Source organism: Equus przewalskii, chromosome 1 (assembly GCF_037783145.1).
Source record: "Equus przewalskii isolate Varuska chromosome 1, EquPr2, whole genome shotgun sequence".
Taxonomy (NCBI): domain Eukaryota; kingdom Metazoa; phylum Chordata; class Mammalia; order Perissodactyla; family Equidae; genus Equus; species Equus przewalskii.
Window position 1 is genome coordinate 136,652,301 of NC_091831.1, and position 19,166 is coordinate 136,671,466.

Here is a 19,166-nt window from a genome sequence, read left to right on the forward strand (position 1 = left end):
ATATCAAAAACGTCTGCAACATACATTGCAGAATGTCATGTTCAAGTTCAAATAAAAAGTGTTCCAGGGGAATTTGGAAGGATGGGAAAAATAAAACCAGCCAGCTTTTTTTCTGGGTATTTGAAACTTTATCAGAAAGTAACCTGAGGATTGTTCAAGATTTAAGAATTTTCTTAAGTCTTGGGATTCATGCTTGGGTCAAGAGTACTACTGTTGGAAAAAGGTTTACTGTTTCTCTTTGAAAGAAACCCACATTTCAGAGGATCCCATAGCAGTCCTGAGTCTTCCTAAGATAGGAGCCTGGGACTCAGAGTCTCTACTAGCACCCTTTCAAACTAGGATTTCCTTATTGATTGCTCCATTAGCTTGCACAAACTGATTAAGTTGTTGGTTCTCTGCCTCATAGCTGTCACTTTTCTACTTTTATTTTCAAATACTATTGATTTGGCTGCATGATGGCAGGTGAAAGGAGTGTCTCAAAGCCAAAACATGCTAGCTGTAGCAGATCATTATAATTTCTGTTACCTGTGCATTTTTCTACCCTTTTGACTTATAACTGAAACCACATGTGACTGGTATGACAAAATAGTCCAGTCCAATTAAAATTTTAATATTTAAGAGACAATATTTTTAACAATGCTTGTGCAGAGGTTGAAGGATTTAAAATATTTTTTAAATAATTAGAAAGTCATTTAAAGAAAGGAAATATGTTATTTTAATTTAGAAAGAAGCAATCTCTTGGAAGAAATATGATCCATTTTGGCCTGCTACATTTTACCTACACTTTGTCAACATTTAGTGAAATAACGTGACAGAGAAGCAAGGACACTGATTTTAGAATTTGGAGTCCTTTCTCAGCACTGCCAATTACTAGCAACTCTGCAGGCTGAGACAAACAACTTACCTCTGCTTTTTCATCTGCATAGCCTCTGCTTTTTCATCTATAAAATGTGACAAAACTAACACCCAGGATGTTTATAGGGATCAGGCAAGATGATGTACATACTTGAAAGAATGCAAAACACTATTTCAGTCTATAGTCTACAAACTCCATAGCATTCTCCTTCTACATTTCTCACTTTCAGCTTATTTTCTTAAATTGAGCCAAAGAGGAATTAAAGGTCATCTCTTTGGCAGCCTTTGGGAGTTAGCCTGAATAGCATCAGCTGCTTTGGTCCAAGGACATCTTTCTCATGAGGTCTCTGCTTGCCTTACAAGTGTTCCCTTTGCTGGGCTCCAGGCAGACATTGAATTGCTACCTCTTGGGGCTGCAATTTTTTTAAGTATTAGTTCTCTGTCTCCTGAATTCCTTTGTAGTCAACATCAAAATTAGTGCTTGGTGGGATAGTCAGTTGGGCAAATCTCAGATGTAGACAAGATAAAGGGAATCCCAGCTTTGGCAAACTGATAACAGGGCCATTGAAAGCAGATATGAGGTGAAGGCCTTGTCAGATGGGCAGACCACAGGGACAAGAGAATCTAATAGCAGGCACAGCAAGTGTAGCATGGAGACCCCAGAGAAAGAGTTGGCATCACAGACACTGGGAAATAGGGGGCCTGTAGCTGACCTCAGGATCTGAGGCTCAGGAAGACCAGGGTCAGACACTGGTCCCGGAGGAATGAGATAAGGACATGGACCCATTTACTGGATCTTGGACACCAGACAGTAGTTTTTTCCTAAAGAGCAAGGCAAATGTCTGGTGCTGAGGCTGAATTAAAAGATCATCATGAATGACCTGGACAGGGGGATGGGACAGTTGAACTGTCAAGATGTACATCAGGGGGATTTGCTGGGTGATCAGGATTGTCCCAGAGTTTGGGCAGAACTTGGCCTGCAGGTAGAGGTCATGTGTCCCCACCAAGAAGAATTAGAGAAATGTTAGTGTTGAGGACAGAAGCCAAGTCTATTAACACATTGAATGCCAATCCCTATTTTCATAGAAGATGTTTTCCTTTTCTTAAAGTCATACATTGATCTAATAAAATCCATGAAGTGCTGAATTCATATTCTAAAAATTTTTACTTTTTCCCCTTCATGGTGTACTCCAGAGTTATTGTTTACTAGCATTTCGCTATATGTAGCCATTTGTGCTGCTATAACTCCAAAGGTCAATCATATCTCATTCACATTTTTGAAAATAATTTTTAAAAGAATTAGTTTTGCCTTTTTTCTGTATTTCTTTTTCATGTTTTCTATTTTTTACCTCAAAATTATTTTGCAAAATTTCCATACTTCCAGACAATACTCTTGCAGCATCTCTAGAAACTCCGTTTCTGTAATCTCACTGCCCTAAAGTCATACACTCCAGTTTCCACCAAGTGTCAGAAAAGTCTCACCGCATAGCTTTCATTTCGCAATTTTTGACACTGAAGCAGCAAAAGATGGCCTCTTATTAGATGCTGAAACTGCAAAACGAAAGCCATGAGGTAATGGTTTTGTGAAGGTGTCCAATTGTTATACAAGTAGAATTCTTTTTTAATAAATACCACTGTAACGTCTGTTTCAATCCAGTGAGATTATTCTGGGCTCTAAAAATGGCTTGTGGTAACTAATAGTTATTTGCTACACTGTCCACACATCCTGGATAATAGAAGCACCCCCCAGTGAAGCATGGAGCATTGGACATGATTTAAATTTAGGAGGCAAATTAATTGTTCACTCTTTAATAAACTTTCACATATAAATATAAAATGTACATCTATAAATATATAAGGAATTATGTGAAAACAAAGAACTTCTTTCTAAGTTACATTTTGAGAACTGCCCATATTTAGCCCACACTACAATAACTTTTGGTCAACCTTTGGCTATGAAAAATTGATGTACACAACTGAATGCCTTTGGGATTTCAGTAGAAAATTAAATTAAATTTTGCACTTAATAAGGGAGAGGAGATTGATCTTTGAAAAATCATTTCAACAAGCATAGAAAACATAAAAAGAAATTCTGCTAACCCCAAATCCCCTGAAGCATCTGTTTAACTGGGGGCATGTGTCTTTCTTTGAAAACACATGTTGCAACATAGATTTCACACACATTTTCTATAGGTAGACAAAGGAATCAAGTATAAGGGCAGAGTAATATGCATGTCATAAGGAGATTGTATGGGCTAGGTCTGACACACTCTGGGAATGTATCTATACAGATGTCTACTGTATCTAGGGATGGCACAGCTCTACAGATATGCATCTGGGGTACTTTTCTCTAAGGGTACACAGAGGATTCTGGATGCATATCCAGAGGCACTATAACCTTACCTTGGTGGTAGCCAGGACCACCTCCATTATTGTGCATTGTCTTGGTGTCAGACCCTTCACATCCTCTCGAATCATGTGCTCCTGGAAAACAGGTTAACAGTTGCTTATAAAATAACCAGTTCATTTATTTAACAACTATTTCAAACAAAACCCGTATAATCCCTGCACGCAAACATTTCCTATTTAAGATGCCATCTTAATATGGACACATTTTAGATGATTATTTTGTCATATATTTAATAAATGTCTATTTTGCCAAAAGAAGAGATGCTAAATGTTTACTTAAAGAGGGGTATTTTGATTCATGTGTGGCTTTGTTTTTCACTTGCAAGTTAATGTTAGGAAAAAAAGAGAAACCTGGAAAATGTGTGTCAAACCTTTTTTGCTTTAATTCCTTGCTTTATGTTCTGTCACACTGAGGATGGTCAATCATGAAAGGGATTTAGGAGGTGAATTTTAGCCTATTTCAATTGCTACTGATAAAGTCTACTTTAAGTATAATACCCCCAATTTATTATCTTTCTTGGATTCCCTTAATGCTTAGCTATTACTAGGAAAAGCCCCAAAGAGTTAACTGAATTTGGCTCGGGAGATTTTCAATATTTTTAAAAATCATTTTGCATCATTTTGCAACTGATTTACAATAGAATTTCCTCATTGTCCACTGTGGACTGTCTCAGTCTATCATTCAAAGCTTCTTTTGGGAAATGATGGTAGACATTTGAAGATAATAACAAAGGACATAGAAATTTGTCTAAGAGAAAAATTTAGAAATTCCTGACTCCCTAAATTGATAGAATCTCCCCAGGGATACCACTATTCTAGTCAACAACATTCAACAAATATTTATTGAGTGTTCATTATGTGTCAGTACTGTTCTATGTGATTGAGATATATTGTTGAATAAAAGAAAGAATTTTGTCCTCCTGGAGCTTAAATTCTAACTTGTATATTGTCTTTGTGTGAAGTAGAGGAAAAGTCTATATGGCTGGACATAGCTCTGAGAATGCATGGCTTGAGTAAAGGATCAGTGCCTGTGGTCAGCAATAAAAGTGTCTCTTTTTCTATGGAGCACAGTTCCACATAGGCACATATGGGCTTAGCAAGTGGAGCGTGGGCTCTATTTCAGCCATCATTCATTCCCTTAGCTGGGCACTTTTGTGCAATGCACAAATTATGCAATCACATCCAGTGGCTCATCCTTCTATTCTAGCCTTTTCTTATTTTGTTATTTAGTAGATGCTGTGACTTCCTGAAGATAATCTCTAACTATGTCTTACTCACTTCCACAGTCTTTCAGTGTCTATCTTGGCAATTATGACTTGCTAGGGATTCAATATATTTTGGGTAATTGAATTGTACTTCCTTCAGCATATCTTGTAGTGCTCAATGTGCTTGAATGAAAACATACTCCTTTGAATATTGCTGAAAACATAGTATAATGCTTCCTGGATCCATGATATACATGTTTGCTTCTCACTGGATCTTTCTCTGATACAGGGATTTCAACTCAAACATGAATCCATTTAATATTTTTAAAATAGGAATATTAAATACCCATTGAGACTCCAAGAGTAATGGGAAATATTTGCCAAATTATACAGGGAAATGCTTTAGGGCAGCTAAGTACAAATGTTTTATATTAAATAAATCTCTCTGGGTTCATCAATCTTGACTGGTGTTACAGTGTGGTCACATTATTTTTAATAGATGGTAATAAATAATATATGTTGGTGCTAAAGAAAAATATAATTGTTGCAAGAAATAATTCTCTGGGATTTAACAATATCTCATTCAAATAAGGGAGTCTCCGAAGGAGGCTGGCAATGAGTTATTGTCCAATAAGTTGTTACTTCTTTGCAGTAAACTCATAGTCTCATATGTATTTTTATTAATTGGTTTTGATATTGTATCTCCCATCTATGAAGACATAGTCATTTTTGAAAATTTTATGACAAATAAATCTGATCCCATTAAATAGTAATAAGTTGGATATATACAATATACATACATTATGAAGTTCCAGAACATGAAGTAATATAGAATACGTAAAACTGTTGAATAAATAGTTGTTTAACAAATTAATCCTAAATCACAGTCAAATGCAGAAAAACAATTAGTTCCCCTCATTGTTCTATTTTCCTTGATCCTGTGTTCTTTTAAATAAGGTAGTTATTTGTTAATATTTCTACACAGGCTTTCTGAATTTATCTATCAGTACAGTTATTTTCAAATAAGACTTTTTCAAGTGGATCATATTTCCTTTCAAACTAATACATGAAAAATGTAAAGACCCATGGTTTAAAATGAAAACAACAATAACAACAAACAAGCCACTGGCAGTAAATTCTAGTAAAGCAAGAAAAATCAGCTTTGTAAAATTAGAAGTTCTTTATTCTGGCCAGAGTTTTAACTGTTTGCATAAGATTGTAGAGGACTTATTGCTCTGTAATTCAAATAATAAGCAAATAGACTAATAATTTAAAATTAAAAGATCAAGGGCCAATAATAGAAAAATATGATTCATAACTAAGTAATTTATCCATCATCTATAGATAACAAAATTCTAGTTTTAGTCCTTCAGAGTAAGTTCCCTTTTAGGAGATTTTATTCAAAATTTGCTTTTAATTGATTACAAATAGAAAAAATTTACTGAATTAAAGGACTTTGGGGGCTGAAAAGGGACCTAAAGTGTTGTTTTTGGTGGACTCTGATTTTTCCTACTTAGCATACGTATGCCCTCTGGGGAGCGGGTCTCTATCCCACTCAGAGTTCATGAGATTTGGACAGGGGTGGATGCACCCCCAGCTCAGGGGTGGGTATGTGAATTAAGCCAAATGGTATATGTCACTTCCCAGGCCACAGTGGTTGGCTTGGGAATGGCAATAATACTCCATCAGAGCTGATGATGTGCCAGTGGACTTTGCTGGAATTCCTTCATCAAGCGGCTGTTCTTTTCTACAAGATTTCAAGTTCAAAGGATGTTAGCTATAAAGTAGAGACAACCATCTTACAAACAGGAAGGGAGGTTTGTTACAGCAATATATCAAATAAGGAATGAGCAGAATTGATAGTGAGTAACTGGGTTCTGTAACATTGTTTGAGTTTCTAATCAAGCAGTGATGGAAACCAGAGTTATCTCAGGACTATAAAATTTCATGTAGCAATAAATTCCTTCCTTGCTTATGTTAGCCTGGCTTTCCATCATTTGAAACTGAAAACAATTCTAGCTGATATAACATTCCACTCAGGAAACTGAAGCTCGGGGAGATGAAGTGTATTTCCTAACATCACATAGGTGCTAGAAGCATGGCCAGGGCCAACTCTTTTGTAATGAGATACTATGCTGTTTCACCATCATGGTTGTATATGAGAAACTTCAATACTGTGTAAATCCATTTTTCAAAGTAGGGACTAGAAATCCCAGGGAGATAATAAGAGCGATAAAGAAAGGGATAGAGATCCAATATCCAAAACAATAGTTTGGCAGTGACATCTACTTTCTACTTTCCCTCTGAACTGTCAACATCGCTGAATACCCTGGGAAACTACTTTAGGTGATGGTTATGTGTTTTAAATGGATCATTGGCTTTTAGGGTTTTTCTCTGAGGAAAAGGATAATGTAGGTGATAAAATAGGGAGGGCAGCTATTTTATCTCAGTAAGTAATTATGCAGACAAATGGATTATCCTTCCCCTGTGGTGTACACACAAAACAATCCCAGTGATACCTAACTCTGAGTTGCCGACTGGGAGAGAAGGCGGCACACTCTGTGCAGTTACCATGCAAACATAACATATGCATTATTTCATTTATCCTCAAAACAACCCTATAAACCAAGTGTTAAAATTTTCTGCATTTTACAAATGCTAAAACTGAAGATTAGAAAGGTTAAATACTTTGGCTAGTTTCACATAGTTGGAAGCAGTTGAGGTAGAATTTGAACCAAGTTGGTCTGTCCCTGGAACCCATCAGCATGCTATTCTATATTCTAACAGGTATAAATGGAACAAAAACAACATGTATTTTGACTATAGGCACAATGACAGCCTATATGTGGTCCATTGATGAATGAATGGATGAAGAAAATATGGTATATACATACAATGGAATATCATTCAGCCTTTAAAAAGAAGGAAACCCTGCTATATGTGACAACATGGATGAAACGGAAGGACATTATGTTAAGTAAAATAAACCAGTCATGGAAGCACAATATGTATTTTAACCAGTCAAATTCCTATCCTAGAGGGATGGAGCCTAAGGTTCCCTGCACAACTGCAAAGTCTTGTGAATCTCAAGCAATAATAAAGGGTAGGGTTATTTAGTTAGCAAATCCTCGTTTATAATGGGTTTGAATATGTTGACTAGTTCAATATCTGCTTTGCTGAGTTTCATTTTCCTACATTAGGCTTTTTGCCTTTAAGATTTCTCTAGACTTTACTAGATTTCTGTGAAGCATTCCATTTTGCCTTTATTCTTACAAAGCCAAGTTAATATATGAAAGAAAATATGTTCTCTAATTTACTCCAAAGGCAATAATGCTGAATGCTACAACACTAAGTCAAAAATTCCCAGTTGTCCCTACCAACTGAAAAATGTGAGAAATATGGGGAAAAAAAGAAAACGGTAAATTCAGTTTCTAAATTTTGACTTGATTCATCCTTAAAGCAGATTGTGAGATCACAGACACACATCTTCTTAGTCCTGCCGTGCTAGATACCATTGCTAGTAGGAGGACCATTTCTTGCAGTGCTGTAGTTAGTTCTACTTTTCACAGGCAACCAATCATTTCTTTATTCTTATTACCTTCAGTTTAGATAATTGTCCAAGATCTTTAGCTGCGATGAAAATCATCTGGGGTCCCTAGAGACACACATGGAAAAGGAGAGAGAAGACTCAGTCTTAAGATCTTCAGAAATAGTTACATTAGAAATGTGGTCAATAGAGAATTTGCTTTATTTTCCTTATTATATTTGTGACTTTTATGCAATCTGCCCTTAATTGGTCTATTTTACAGACTGGGTCAAAGATATCTAGGACTGCTAGCAATGTAACTGTCCTCATAGGCATCTCATTTCTGAAAGTTTTAAGTCTGAGTTACTGAATGGGTTACTGCTAATGCAGCCAGTTTAATGTAGCATATGGATTAAGTCAGTGCTCTTTAACTTTGATTCATTTATTTTGAGAAGAGAAAACTCCCTCACTCCCCTCACCCCAAATAAATCCATGCAAAATGTCAAGATACAGGACTGAACAAGGCGGACCTGCTCCTTCTGAAATGCTGTCCAATCTATCAGAGACCTGCCCACTTAACTCCTCCCTCAGCTTGAGGCTTTTCCTAGAACTCCAACCACCTGGGAAAGGTTTGAAAAACACAGGACTAACTACACGAAGCACTACTAGAGTGAAAAACTAGAGGCGTGTGTATTGGTAAATGTGACAGGAAAAGTACTAAATTTGGCTAAATTTATTAGTAGACTAGAAGGTTTTCACAGTAAGGAAAATCAGCTATTCTGGTCTAATCTCCATTTTTTAGTGGAGCCTATATTAAGAAATTAAAGACTACAAAGTTAATGAGAACAGCAACTATGTCATGTCTGATTTTGCTTATATTTTAACCCCAGCATGGTGTCTCATACATGGTAGAAGGTCAAAGAATGTGTATTGAATGAATGAATGATATAACTTCCTACTTGGAGATCTCAACACTAGAGACAACTGAGGTGATGGAAAGCTTTCCTAGGAAGACCTTGTATCAAAAATAAAATGCATATATAGCATTTCTGCTATAACATGATACATGTATTCTTGAAGAACCTCATATTCTAAAAAATTCTGCACTAGAAATAGTAGCACTGATAGGGAAAATAGCAGTGGGCAGCACAGTCAAAGCTTATGCAATTTTGTAAGTAAAGAACTATAAAAACCAGTAAGTGCTACTCTGAGAGAGAGCTTGGATAGCTCGCGGGTTGCTCGGTAAGACTGGTGGCTGCCTCAAGGGATATTAAAAATGCAAAAAACCCCAACCAAATGACAACAAACCAATACTGTACAATTGTGAGCTGAGACGACGCCCATACAAGTGGAGCTCTGAGCACAGGGGAAGGGTAGCATGGCTTGTGTGAGAACCATGCAAGGTGCATCTTTCTGGATAGGAAGCGTTGATGTGCATGTATACCTTCTCCCTTGTTTTTTTTTTTTTAAATAGAGGTGAAAGGGCTCCTGCCTGTGTAGTAGCCAAGCTGAATGCTCTTTCATTTTCTGCTAAAGTTTATAGCTCTTCTGTCATATTCTCAAGCTTGTCACCTGGGAAAATTTACATATAAAGCAATCCAACTTCCAGGTTATGCTGACCTCATGCCCCTTCTGACCAATTACATGATAGGTAACTGGTGTTAGAAAAATGCATTACCTATTGTAGCAGAATAAGGGATGTGTGTGTATCTATGTGGTTTGGCTACCTATATATGGAGGCTATAAACGATTATACCACACATGCACGGCATGAAGCAAAACTCAAAGTAATTTATATTTCATCACTCACTGTCTGACAGTAAGTCAGCAAAAACATATGTATCTTTTCATCTTGGAACCTTTATGAGAAAGCATTTTCTACATAATTTCACTGGATAAATTTGTACTGAGTGTGCATGATTAATGGTGTCAATATATACTTTAGTTTATAATTACTCATTATTTGCATCAGCTTGTCTTCCTTAGGTACAGGAAAAAAATCAATTATTCCATAACAGGTGGTTGTTAGGGTTATTTCTTTCCTTGCTTGGCTCAGATATGTGACCTGAGTTACCTGGCACTGTCCATTGATCATTGGCTAACTTTGCTGCCAATTGATCTTTCTCGTTTTTTGTTTTCTTTTTTTAAATTTCACTGTATATGATACAATCACGTTCTCCAAAGCCACTAAAAGGTGTCTCCTCTATGAACCTCCAGATGGGAAGGTAATAGATGAAAGAAGAATGGAAAGGTGAAAAAATTCCATATATCAGGGTTGGATTTATCTTCTTAAAGTATACATTTTCAGAAAGAAACACAATGGGGATATTCTATCCTAAATCTATTTCCCTGTGGTTTTACAGTAACATTAAACAAAAAAATTATATGTGTAGACCAAGTAACCCTATAAATTGCATTTTATGTTACTTTTTTCAACAGATGAAGTTTTGAATGTCAAGTAAATGCGAAGTTTGCCTGCTATTGCCACTATTTAAAATTGACTTGTACAGGAAAAAGTCATTTGAATGATCATTGTTCAGACACTGTATGCCCCAAACACTTTTTCCTAAAATGGATTTAATTTGTATTTCATCTGGATCAAAATCATTCACTTAAATGAAAGACAATTAGATGGGTTATTGAAAGTATAATCAATCTTTAGTTTAAATGCTTACTGTTTGATCTGTCAGAGGAGGGAGAACAATTTGTTTTTCTATTTTGTTAAGAACTATCTTCCATAGCTCTTTCAAAACTCGCTTCAGGACTGTTTTCTCACAGATTTTTGCTGAGAGACTTAATCTGAAATAAAATAAAACATCTACTCACTTGTAAATCTCATACCAAGGTATCAACTTATTTTATTGATAAGAAATTCACATTTTTCAGTACTGAGATTCAAAATAGGTTTTTATAACTATCAAATGCTAAATTCCATGTACTGAAAAAATACATTATATCAGGAATCTATTTAACCATACTGTACATTAGATATTTTACTCTATTTGGTAGAAAATGAATTCAAAGTATATCTTTCCTTAACTTGTTTCCTAAATTGACATCAAGGCCCCCAAAGTACATGACTTTCATCCTCACTCTTGACTTGCATTCACTCCATGCCCCATTCATGGTGCAAGTCATTATCACTACCTGGCATTGAACCAACATAACAACATGGAAAAGATGCATATAATTTCACTCAAAAACTAAAATTTACCGACTGTGTTTATTTTCCAGTTTTATTGAGATATAATTGACACAGAACATTCTATAAGTTTAAGGTGTAAAACATAAAGACTTGATATCTGTATATATTGCGAAATGATTACCACAATAAGTTTAGTTAGCATCCATCAACTCACATAGTTATCATTTTTTTCTTGTGATGAGAACTTTCAAGATTTACTATCTTAGCAACTTCCAAATATACAACAAACTCTTGTTAACTATAATCACCATGCTGTATATTATATACCCAGGACTTATCTTCTAACTGGAAGTTTGTACCTTATGACTACCTCTAGCAACCACCAGTCTGTTTTCTGTATTTCTGAGTTCATTTTTTTTAGATTCAAAATTTACCAACTTCAATAGGTTTAAGATATTTTTTACAAATTCTTCTCATGGTGAGATAATGACAGTAACATCATTAACCACCTTAGTTTAGAAACCTCTTCTGCAGATATTTCTCATTTATTACTGTATCCATTATAGAAACCAAGAACAGGCTCATAGGGGTTAGGGAACTTGCACAAGAAAGTGAAGCTAGTGAGTGTGGGCTGAGATTCAGTCAGGTTCTCTTCCTCTAAACCCCATATGTCTTTCAATGCCCCATGCTGCCTTGACAAATGCACTTGTGGATGGAGGCCCAGCAGTATATGGAGGCACAGTGATGTATAAACATCGAATGTATTATAATATGACACTGAACACTTTGAGACTCCTTTAATAAGATTTCATCAAACCTGTTTTACAGAAAGCCAAAGGTGGGTCCTATACTTCAGGGCAGCCTGATTGACTCCTTACAGTGCTAAGTACTCTGGATACTTTGGGACTCATAAATTGTAACCTGGGTTCTGCTTCTGATAGAGGCAAAATTGACTGGTTTTAATATTTAAAGATATACATAATTAATATTTAAATAATTAATAATTAATATTTAAAGGCATGTGATGTGTGAGAGGCAAAGGGAGAGATTTCCAAAATACATTTTCATGTAGAAGTATTTCTCCTAACACTGCTGTATGTAGATAGCTAGTATACAAAAATACAGGAAAGCAACCTCCTTTGGATGTAGAGGAGAGTTGTGGACCACTAAGGCGTATCCATGGAACTCTCCAGCCCCACTAGTTTGGAAACCATGTTCAAGGGTAGCATTTCTAGCTTGCTGGTGGATATTCATGACATGGGCATAGGGTATAAACCAGCAGATATGTTATAGCAGAACAACAGAACCCATCCTCAGAGAAATTCCTAGGATGATTTGAGACACAACAAATCAGCCAATTTTGCAGCAGATGTGTAATTTGCATTTTCAAAAGGTCTGAGTTTAAGAATTGATCTTGTTTGTATGGTCAGCTCCTGTAGTTGGCATGCTGACTAACCCTGCTTAGACTGGAACTGAACAAATAGGAATAAGATCATTGACATGTCTGCAACTCTGCATGGGATTTCTGCCAGCAGGAAATGGAGTTTAAACAGCTCCTTTTACAGAGTGGTGAGGTCTTGGTGAAGAAAATGAAACATAAAGAAATGAAACGTTTTATTTAGAGAGGCTGCACAAAGACAAAGAGAACCTGTGCATTTATAATACAACATGATTGCCAAGGGGATTTTCTCAAAACCACCTTGAAGACTTTTGGCCTCTATTGTTCACTTTAAATTACAGAAAATAAAGGGGAAATCTAGCAACTTCTTCCTTAATTTAGTCTAACTTGATAATGCAAGCTAAAAAAGCCATGTATTTTGAGACCTGAGCTATCTATTTTGTCTGACCACAGAACCAATTAACCAGACAATTTTCAAATGCCATGTATACTAGCTGGCAATAGATATTTCCTGTCATATAGTTGATTATATTTTCATGAAAATTTGTCTAGCCGTTCTTCCTTGTCCGAGAATGCCCATCCCTCATTTCTACACATCCAAACCCTATCTGCCTTTAAAGACCCAACCCAAATGAAATGTCTACTGATTGTCTGAACAGGAGATTATTACTCTACACCTTATTGAGTTTATTTGTGTACCTGTCTTATTTTTTCTTTCTAACCTGTTAGCTCTTTGAGAACAGAATTAACATGTGACTTTTAAACATCTCCTCTAACAAGGAGCCTTATGGTTATGCATTCTGTATCAGCCCTCAGAATTTCTGCAACTCTCCATGCCTCATGTAATATTTCTTTCCAAAAATTTTAAATCTCTTTCACAAATTTTTAAAGCTCATTGATGTTTTCCTATTTTTATACACTGTCTCTTTCTACTAAGAATTACAAGAAATGACATATATAATGATGTAATAAATTATAATTAGAAAATGAAGACTGAGTAAAATAGGAATCTAAAATACTGAAAATCAAGGTCAACTCACTTTTGCATTCGCCCTGTTTTATAGAAGGTGAAATGGATTCAAGGTCCCTCAACTAGTAGATGAGAGTATCAGGATAATTTAACACTTTCTGTATGTGCCACAACTTTTGATTACAATATATACAAAAATAAATAGTTTTGTTAATGATAAGTGATACATCTCTAAACCGCTGGCTAGAGTTTCAAAAATAGAAGGCATTTCAGTAGGAGTTTTAAGAGAATCAGGACTGCTTTGTTCTGCTCTCCATTCACCATCCCATTCGCAACCAATGGTGGTGTGTTTATGTGATTTAATTCTGTTTTGCCCATAGAAAAGAAGGATATAATAAGACCAAAATTTCAAGGAGTTGTACTGGAAATTAGGTGATAAGAATAAAAGTCTGCATTAAGAAACTGAAGAAATGAAGAAATCTTTCTTCCTTTTCTCTTTTTTTCTTCCTCCCTCTCTCCCTCTCTTCTTTCTTCTACTTTTTTCTTCTACATCCACTTGCCTACCTACCTCCTGTGAAGCTATACAACTACCTATTCACCTATCTTATAGATATTTTCTCATAAAGAACAGAAAATAAGACAATTTTTCTACCAAATATCAAAATTAAAGTGATAAGAACATTAGTCTTACTTGTGCAATAAGATTATAAGCAAAGGGGAATGGAAGTAAAGTAGGAGTTATAAACGAATAGAAGACGTTCTCTCTATTAATTCTTGCTTTCTTGTCCCTATCTTAAAAAATAAAGGTATTGTATCCTTCTTATTTATCTTTATCCCTGTAGTATTAATTAATTTTCCACAACAATATTAAATGAGGAAACATATGAAACTATCAGGTGTAACACTGGTCCCTTGGTAGGCATTCCAAATTACTATTTACTTGTCTCTTCCACCTTCAGTTCTAGTTTTAAGTATCACTGTTTAAGAAATCATGTCTCTGCTTGCTTTAGATCAATAGTTCCCAATTGTGGACACATTTTAAAATATAAATGCTATGAACCTACTCCAACCTTACAAAATTAGAAATTCTAAGAGTGGGGACTAAGAAGCATTAAAAAACAAACTTTTTTGGTTAAGAACACTATCTTAGTTGGTCACAAAGACCTCCATTCCCACTCACTCCCATCACTACTAGACCGTAAGGTCCATGGAGTCAGGGACTCGGACTCTGTCATTACTACCTAGTTCTGGGAATAAGGATTGATATGGATGAGTGCTCAATAAGTAGTTATCGAAGGTCGAATTGAGCAGTAATATACTTGCCTCTGAGCTGAATTAATTCTAGTCACATTTGTGCTAGTCTCTTCTTCAGCAGGTTTCTGACATGAAATCAGATATTCTGGGCTCAATTCAGTCTTTTTCTATGTCCAGGAGGATGCAAAACAATGTGTTATCAGAGGAGCATGAAATCCTAGATCTCTCCCCACTCAGAACAGCAACCTCCTTAGTTACCAATATTTATTTCCTCTCCATTTCCTCTCCATTTTTCCTTTCCTATTTATTTTAACTCCTGCTATTTTCCCATCTGCTAATGAACTAAAAATGTTTTGCTTTTTAATGAATTAATACATTTTTGTATAAGCCTTTTTAAAGCTGTCTTATATAGAAGAAAACAATTTTATTTCTTAAACCCCTATCAGTCAAATTTAGGGCAATGAATACACAGGAAACTGAGTAGGAAACTTACGTTTTGTCCAAGAAGTCCATGAGAGGTCTTAATACAATCTCTGCATCCATTGCTGCACTGTTCTTATTAGATGCGGTATTTCCATTTGTTCTCATTTGATTTAGTTCAAAACTCATCTGTTTTATACACTCTTCAATGATAAGCTGGAAACTAAAAATAGAGAATATAAATTCTGGAAGAAAAGCAGGCATTTATGCTTTTCTTTGCCTGTATCTGTTTAATTCAACCCTGAGAACTTTGATTTGTTTCAAATGGTATGATTTCCCTCACTCATTAGTTTTCAAACTTGTTGTTCAGCTGCAAAAACTTGTTGCAATAAAAGCTTACTTGGAACCCTTATATGTAAAGCAGATAAAAGTAACACTCTTCAGGTTAAATTAATTTAAGTAGGGGTTCATTTGGCCCCATCTCTCACAGCAGTAGCTGAGATGTTCCTCTGAGCATTGTTTGGAAAAATGCTTGTTCTTGAAAGACCCTTGGCATCTGGGTACACCTTCTTCACTTGGCTTCTGGGACTCCACACTCTCCTGGCTTTCCTCCAACCTTACTGGCTGCTCAATTCTCTCAAGTGTCTGACCTTTAACCATTGGAGCAGAGTTGCCAGCAAATAAAAATACAGGATGTTAAGGTAATTTGAATTTCAGATAGTGAAAATCTTTTAGTATAAGTATGCTCCATGCAATATTTTGGACATATTTATACTAAAAATTATCCATTTTTTTCTGAAATTGAAATTTAATTTGGCATATCATGTATTTTAATTTGGAAACCGAACATTGTAATGCTCTAGGCTCAATCCTTGGACCACTCCACTTCTCCATCAAAAATCACTTCCTTGGTAGGGATGGAAGATGATACTCCAAGCTAATGGCAAACGAAAGAAACCAGGTGTTGCCCTGCTTATATTAGACAAAGAAGATCTCAAGATAAAAAAGACAATGAGAAACAGAGGGGCACAGTATATAATGATAAAAGGGACATTCCACCAAGAGGACATAATATAAATATATATGCACCTAGAATAGGAGCACCGAAATACATAAAGCAGCTATTAACAGACCTAAAAGGGGAAATTAACAGCAACACGATAATAATAGGGGACCTCACTACCTCACTTACATCAGTGTATACATCTTCCAGACAAAAAGTCAACAAGGAAATAGTGAAATTAAATGAAAAACTAGACCAGATGGACTTAATAGATATACATAGAACATTCCATCCAAAAACATCAGAATACACATTCTTCTCAAGTGGACATGGGACATTCTCAAAGATAGACATATGTTGGGAAACAAGGCAAGCCTCAATAAATTTAAGAGGACTGAAATCATATCAGGCATCTTTTCTGACCACAATGATATGAAATAAGAAATTAACTACAATAAAAAATCTGGGAAAGTGACAAATGTGGAGACTAAACAACATGCTACTGAAAAACCAATGGATCAATAAAGAAATTAAATGAGAAATCAAAAAAGATCTGGAGATAGATGAAAATGAAAATGCACCATACCAACTCATATGGGATGAAGCAAGGGTGGTCTTAAGAGGGAAATTCATACTAATACAGGCCCACCTTAACAAACAAGAAAAATCTCAAATAAGAAATCTTAAACTATACTTAGCAGAACTAGAAAAAGAATGCACAAAGTCATCAGAAGAGAGAAATAATAAAAATTAGAGCAGAAATAAGTGAAATGGAGACTAAAAAAAACCATAGAAAGGATTAATGAAACTAAGAGCTGGTTCTTGGAGAAGATAAACAAAATTGACAAGCCTTTAGCCAGACTCACTAAGAAAAAAGAGAGAAGGCTCAAATAGATGAAATTAGAAATGAAAGAGGAGAAATTACAATGGATACCTCAGAAGTACAAAGGATTATAAGAGAAAACTATGAAAAACTATATGCCCACAAATTGGACAATCTAGAAGAAATGGATAAGTTCTTAGACTCATACAACCTCCCAAAATTGAATCAAGAAGAAATAGAGAGAATCTGAATAGACCAATCACAAGTAAAAAGATTGAAACAGCAATCCAAAACCTCCCAAAAGATAAAAGTCCAGGACCAGATGGCTTCTTTGGAGAATTCTACTAAACATTCAAAGAAGATTTAATACCTATCTTTCTCAAACTATTCCAAAAAATTGAAGAAGACGGAACACTTCCTAACACATTCTATGAGGCCAACATCATGCTCATCCCAAAGCCAGACAAGGACAACACGAAGAAGGAAAATTACAGGCCAGTATTGTTGATGGACATAAATGCAAAAATCATCAACAAAATATTGGCAAACTGAATACAGCAACACATTAAAAGGATCATACACCATGATCAAGTGGGATTTATTCCAGGGATGCAGGGATGGTTCAACAACCACAAATCAATGTGATACACCATGTTAACAAAATGAGGAATAAAAATGACATGGTCATCTGAATAGATGCAGACAAAGCATTTGACAAGATCCAACATCCATTTATGATAAAACCTTTCAATAAAATGGGTATAGAAGGAAAGGACCTCAACATAATAAAAGCCATATATGACAAACCCACAGCCAACATAATACTCACTGGGGAAAAACTGAAAGCCATCCCTCTGAGAACAGGAACAAGACAAGGGTGCCCACTCTTGCCACTCTTAAAGATAGTACTGGAGATTTTGGCCAGAGTAATTAGGCAAAAAATAAAGAAATAAAAGGAATCCAAATTGGAAAGGAAGAAGTGGAACTCTCACTGTTTGCAGATGACATGATTTTTTATATATAGAAAACCTTAAAGAATCCATTGGAAAATTATTAGAAATAATCAACAATGGCCACAAAGTTGCAGGGTACAAAATCAACTTATAAAAATAAGTGGCATTTCTATACTCTAATAACAAACTAACAGAAAGAGACTTCAAGAATACAATCTGGGGCAGGCCTGGTGGCATGGTGGTTAAGTTCGCATGTTCCAGTTTGGTGATCCGGGGTTCACCTGTTTGGATCCTGGGTGCACACCTATGCACCACTTATCAAGCCATGCTATGGCACGCATCCCACATATAAAAAAGAGGAAGATGGGCATGGATGTTAGCTCAGGGCCAATCTTCCTCAGCAAAAAGAAGATAGTTGGCAGATGTTAACTCAGGGCTAATCTTCCTCAAAAAAAAAAAAAAAATACAGTCACAAGAAAAGGATAAAATATCTAAGAAGAAATTTAACCAAGGAGGTGAAAGACCTATACAATGAAAACTATAAGACATTACTGAAAGAAATTGATGATGACATAAAGAAATGGAATCATATTCCATACTCGTGGATTGGAAAACTAAACATAGTTAAAATGTCCATACTACCTAAAGCAATCTACAGATTCAATGCAATCACAATCAGAATCCCAATGACATTCTTCATGGAAACAGAACAAAGAATCCTAAAATTTATATGGGGCAACAAAAGACCCTGCATAGCTAAAGCAATCCTGAGAAAAAGAACAAAGCTGGAGGCATCACATTCCCTGACTTCAAAAACTACTGCAAAGATGGAGTAATCAAAACAGCATGGTATTGGTACAAATACAGACACACAGATCAATGGAACAGAATTGAAACCACAGAAATAAAACCACACATCTACAGGCAGGTAATCTTCGACAAAGAAGCCAAGAACATACAATGGAGAAAGGAAAATCTCCTCAATGAATGGTGTTGGGAAAAGTGGACAGCCACATGCAAAAGAATGAAACTAAACCACTATGTTTCACCATACACAAAAATTAACTCAAAATGGATTAAAGACTTGAATGTGAGACCTGAAACCATAAAACTCCTAGAAGAAAATATAGGCAGTGCACTCTTTGACATGGATCTTAGAAGGATCTTTTTGAATACCATGTCTACTCAGGCAAGGGAAACAAAA

The 19,166-nt window shown here is 35.7% G+C and overlaps 1 protein-coding gene across 9 annotated transcripts in view; it reads right to left on the reverse strand.

Annotated features, from left to right (window-relative positions):
* UNC13C (unc-13 homolog C) overlaps positions 1–19,166 on the reverse strand; it is a 585,940-nt gene that overhangs the window by 67,546 nt on the left and 499,228 nt on the right. For all 9 annotated transcript variants that reach the window (XM_070579899.1, XM_070579965.1, XM_070579933.1 and 6 more), the window contains 4 exons: positions 15,257–15,406; positions 10,671–10,794; positions 8,068–8,124; positions 3,259–3,339 (listed from right to left, as the gene is read on the reverse strand). In XM_070579899.1, the coding sequence (XP_070436000.1) occupies positions 3,259–3,339; positions 8,068–8,124; positions 10,671–10,794; positions 15,257–15,406 (412 nt within the window). The remainder of the gene's footprint in view (positions 1–3,258; positions 3,340–8,067; positions 8,125–10,670; positions 10,795–15,256; positions 15,407–19,166) is intronic.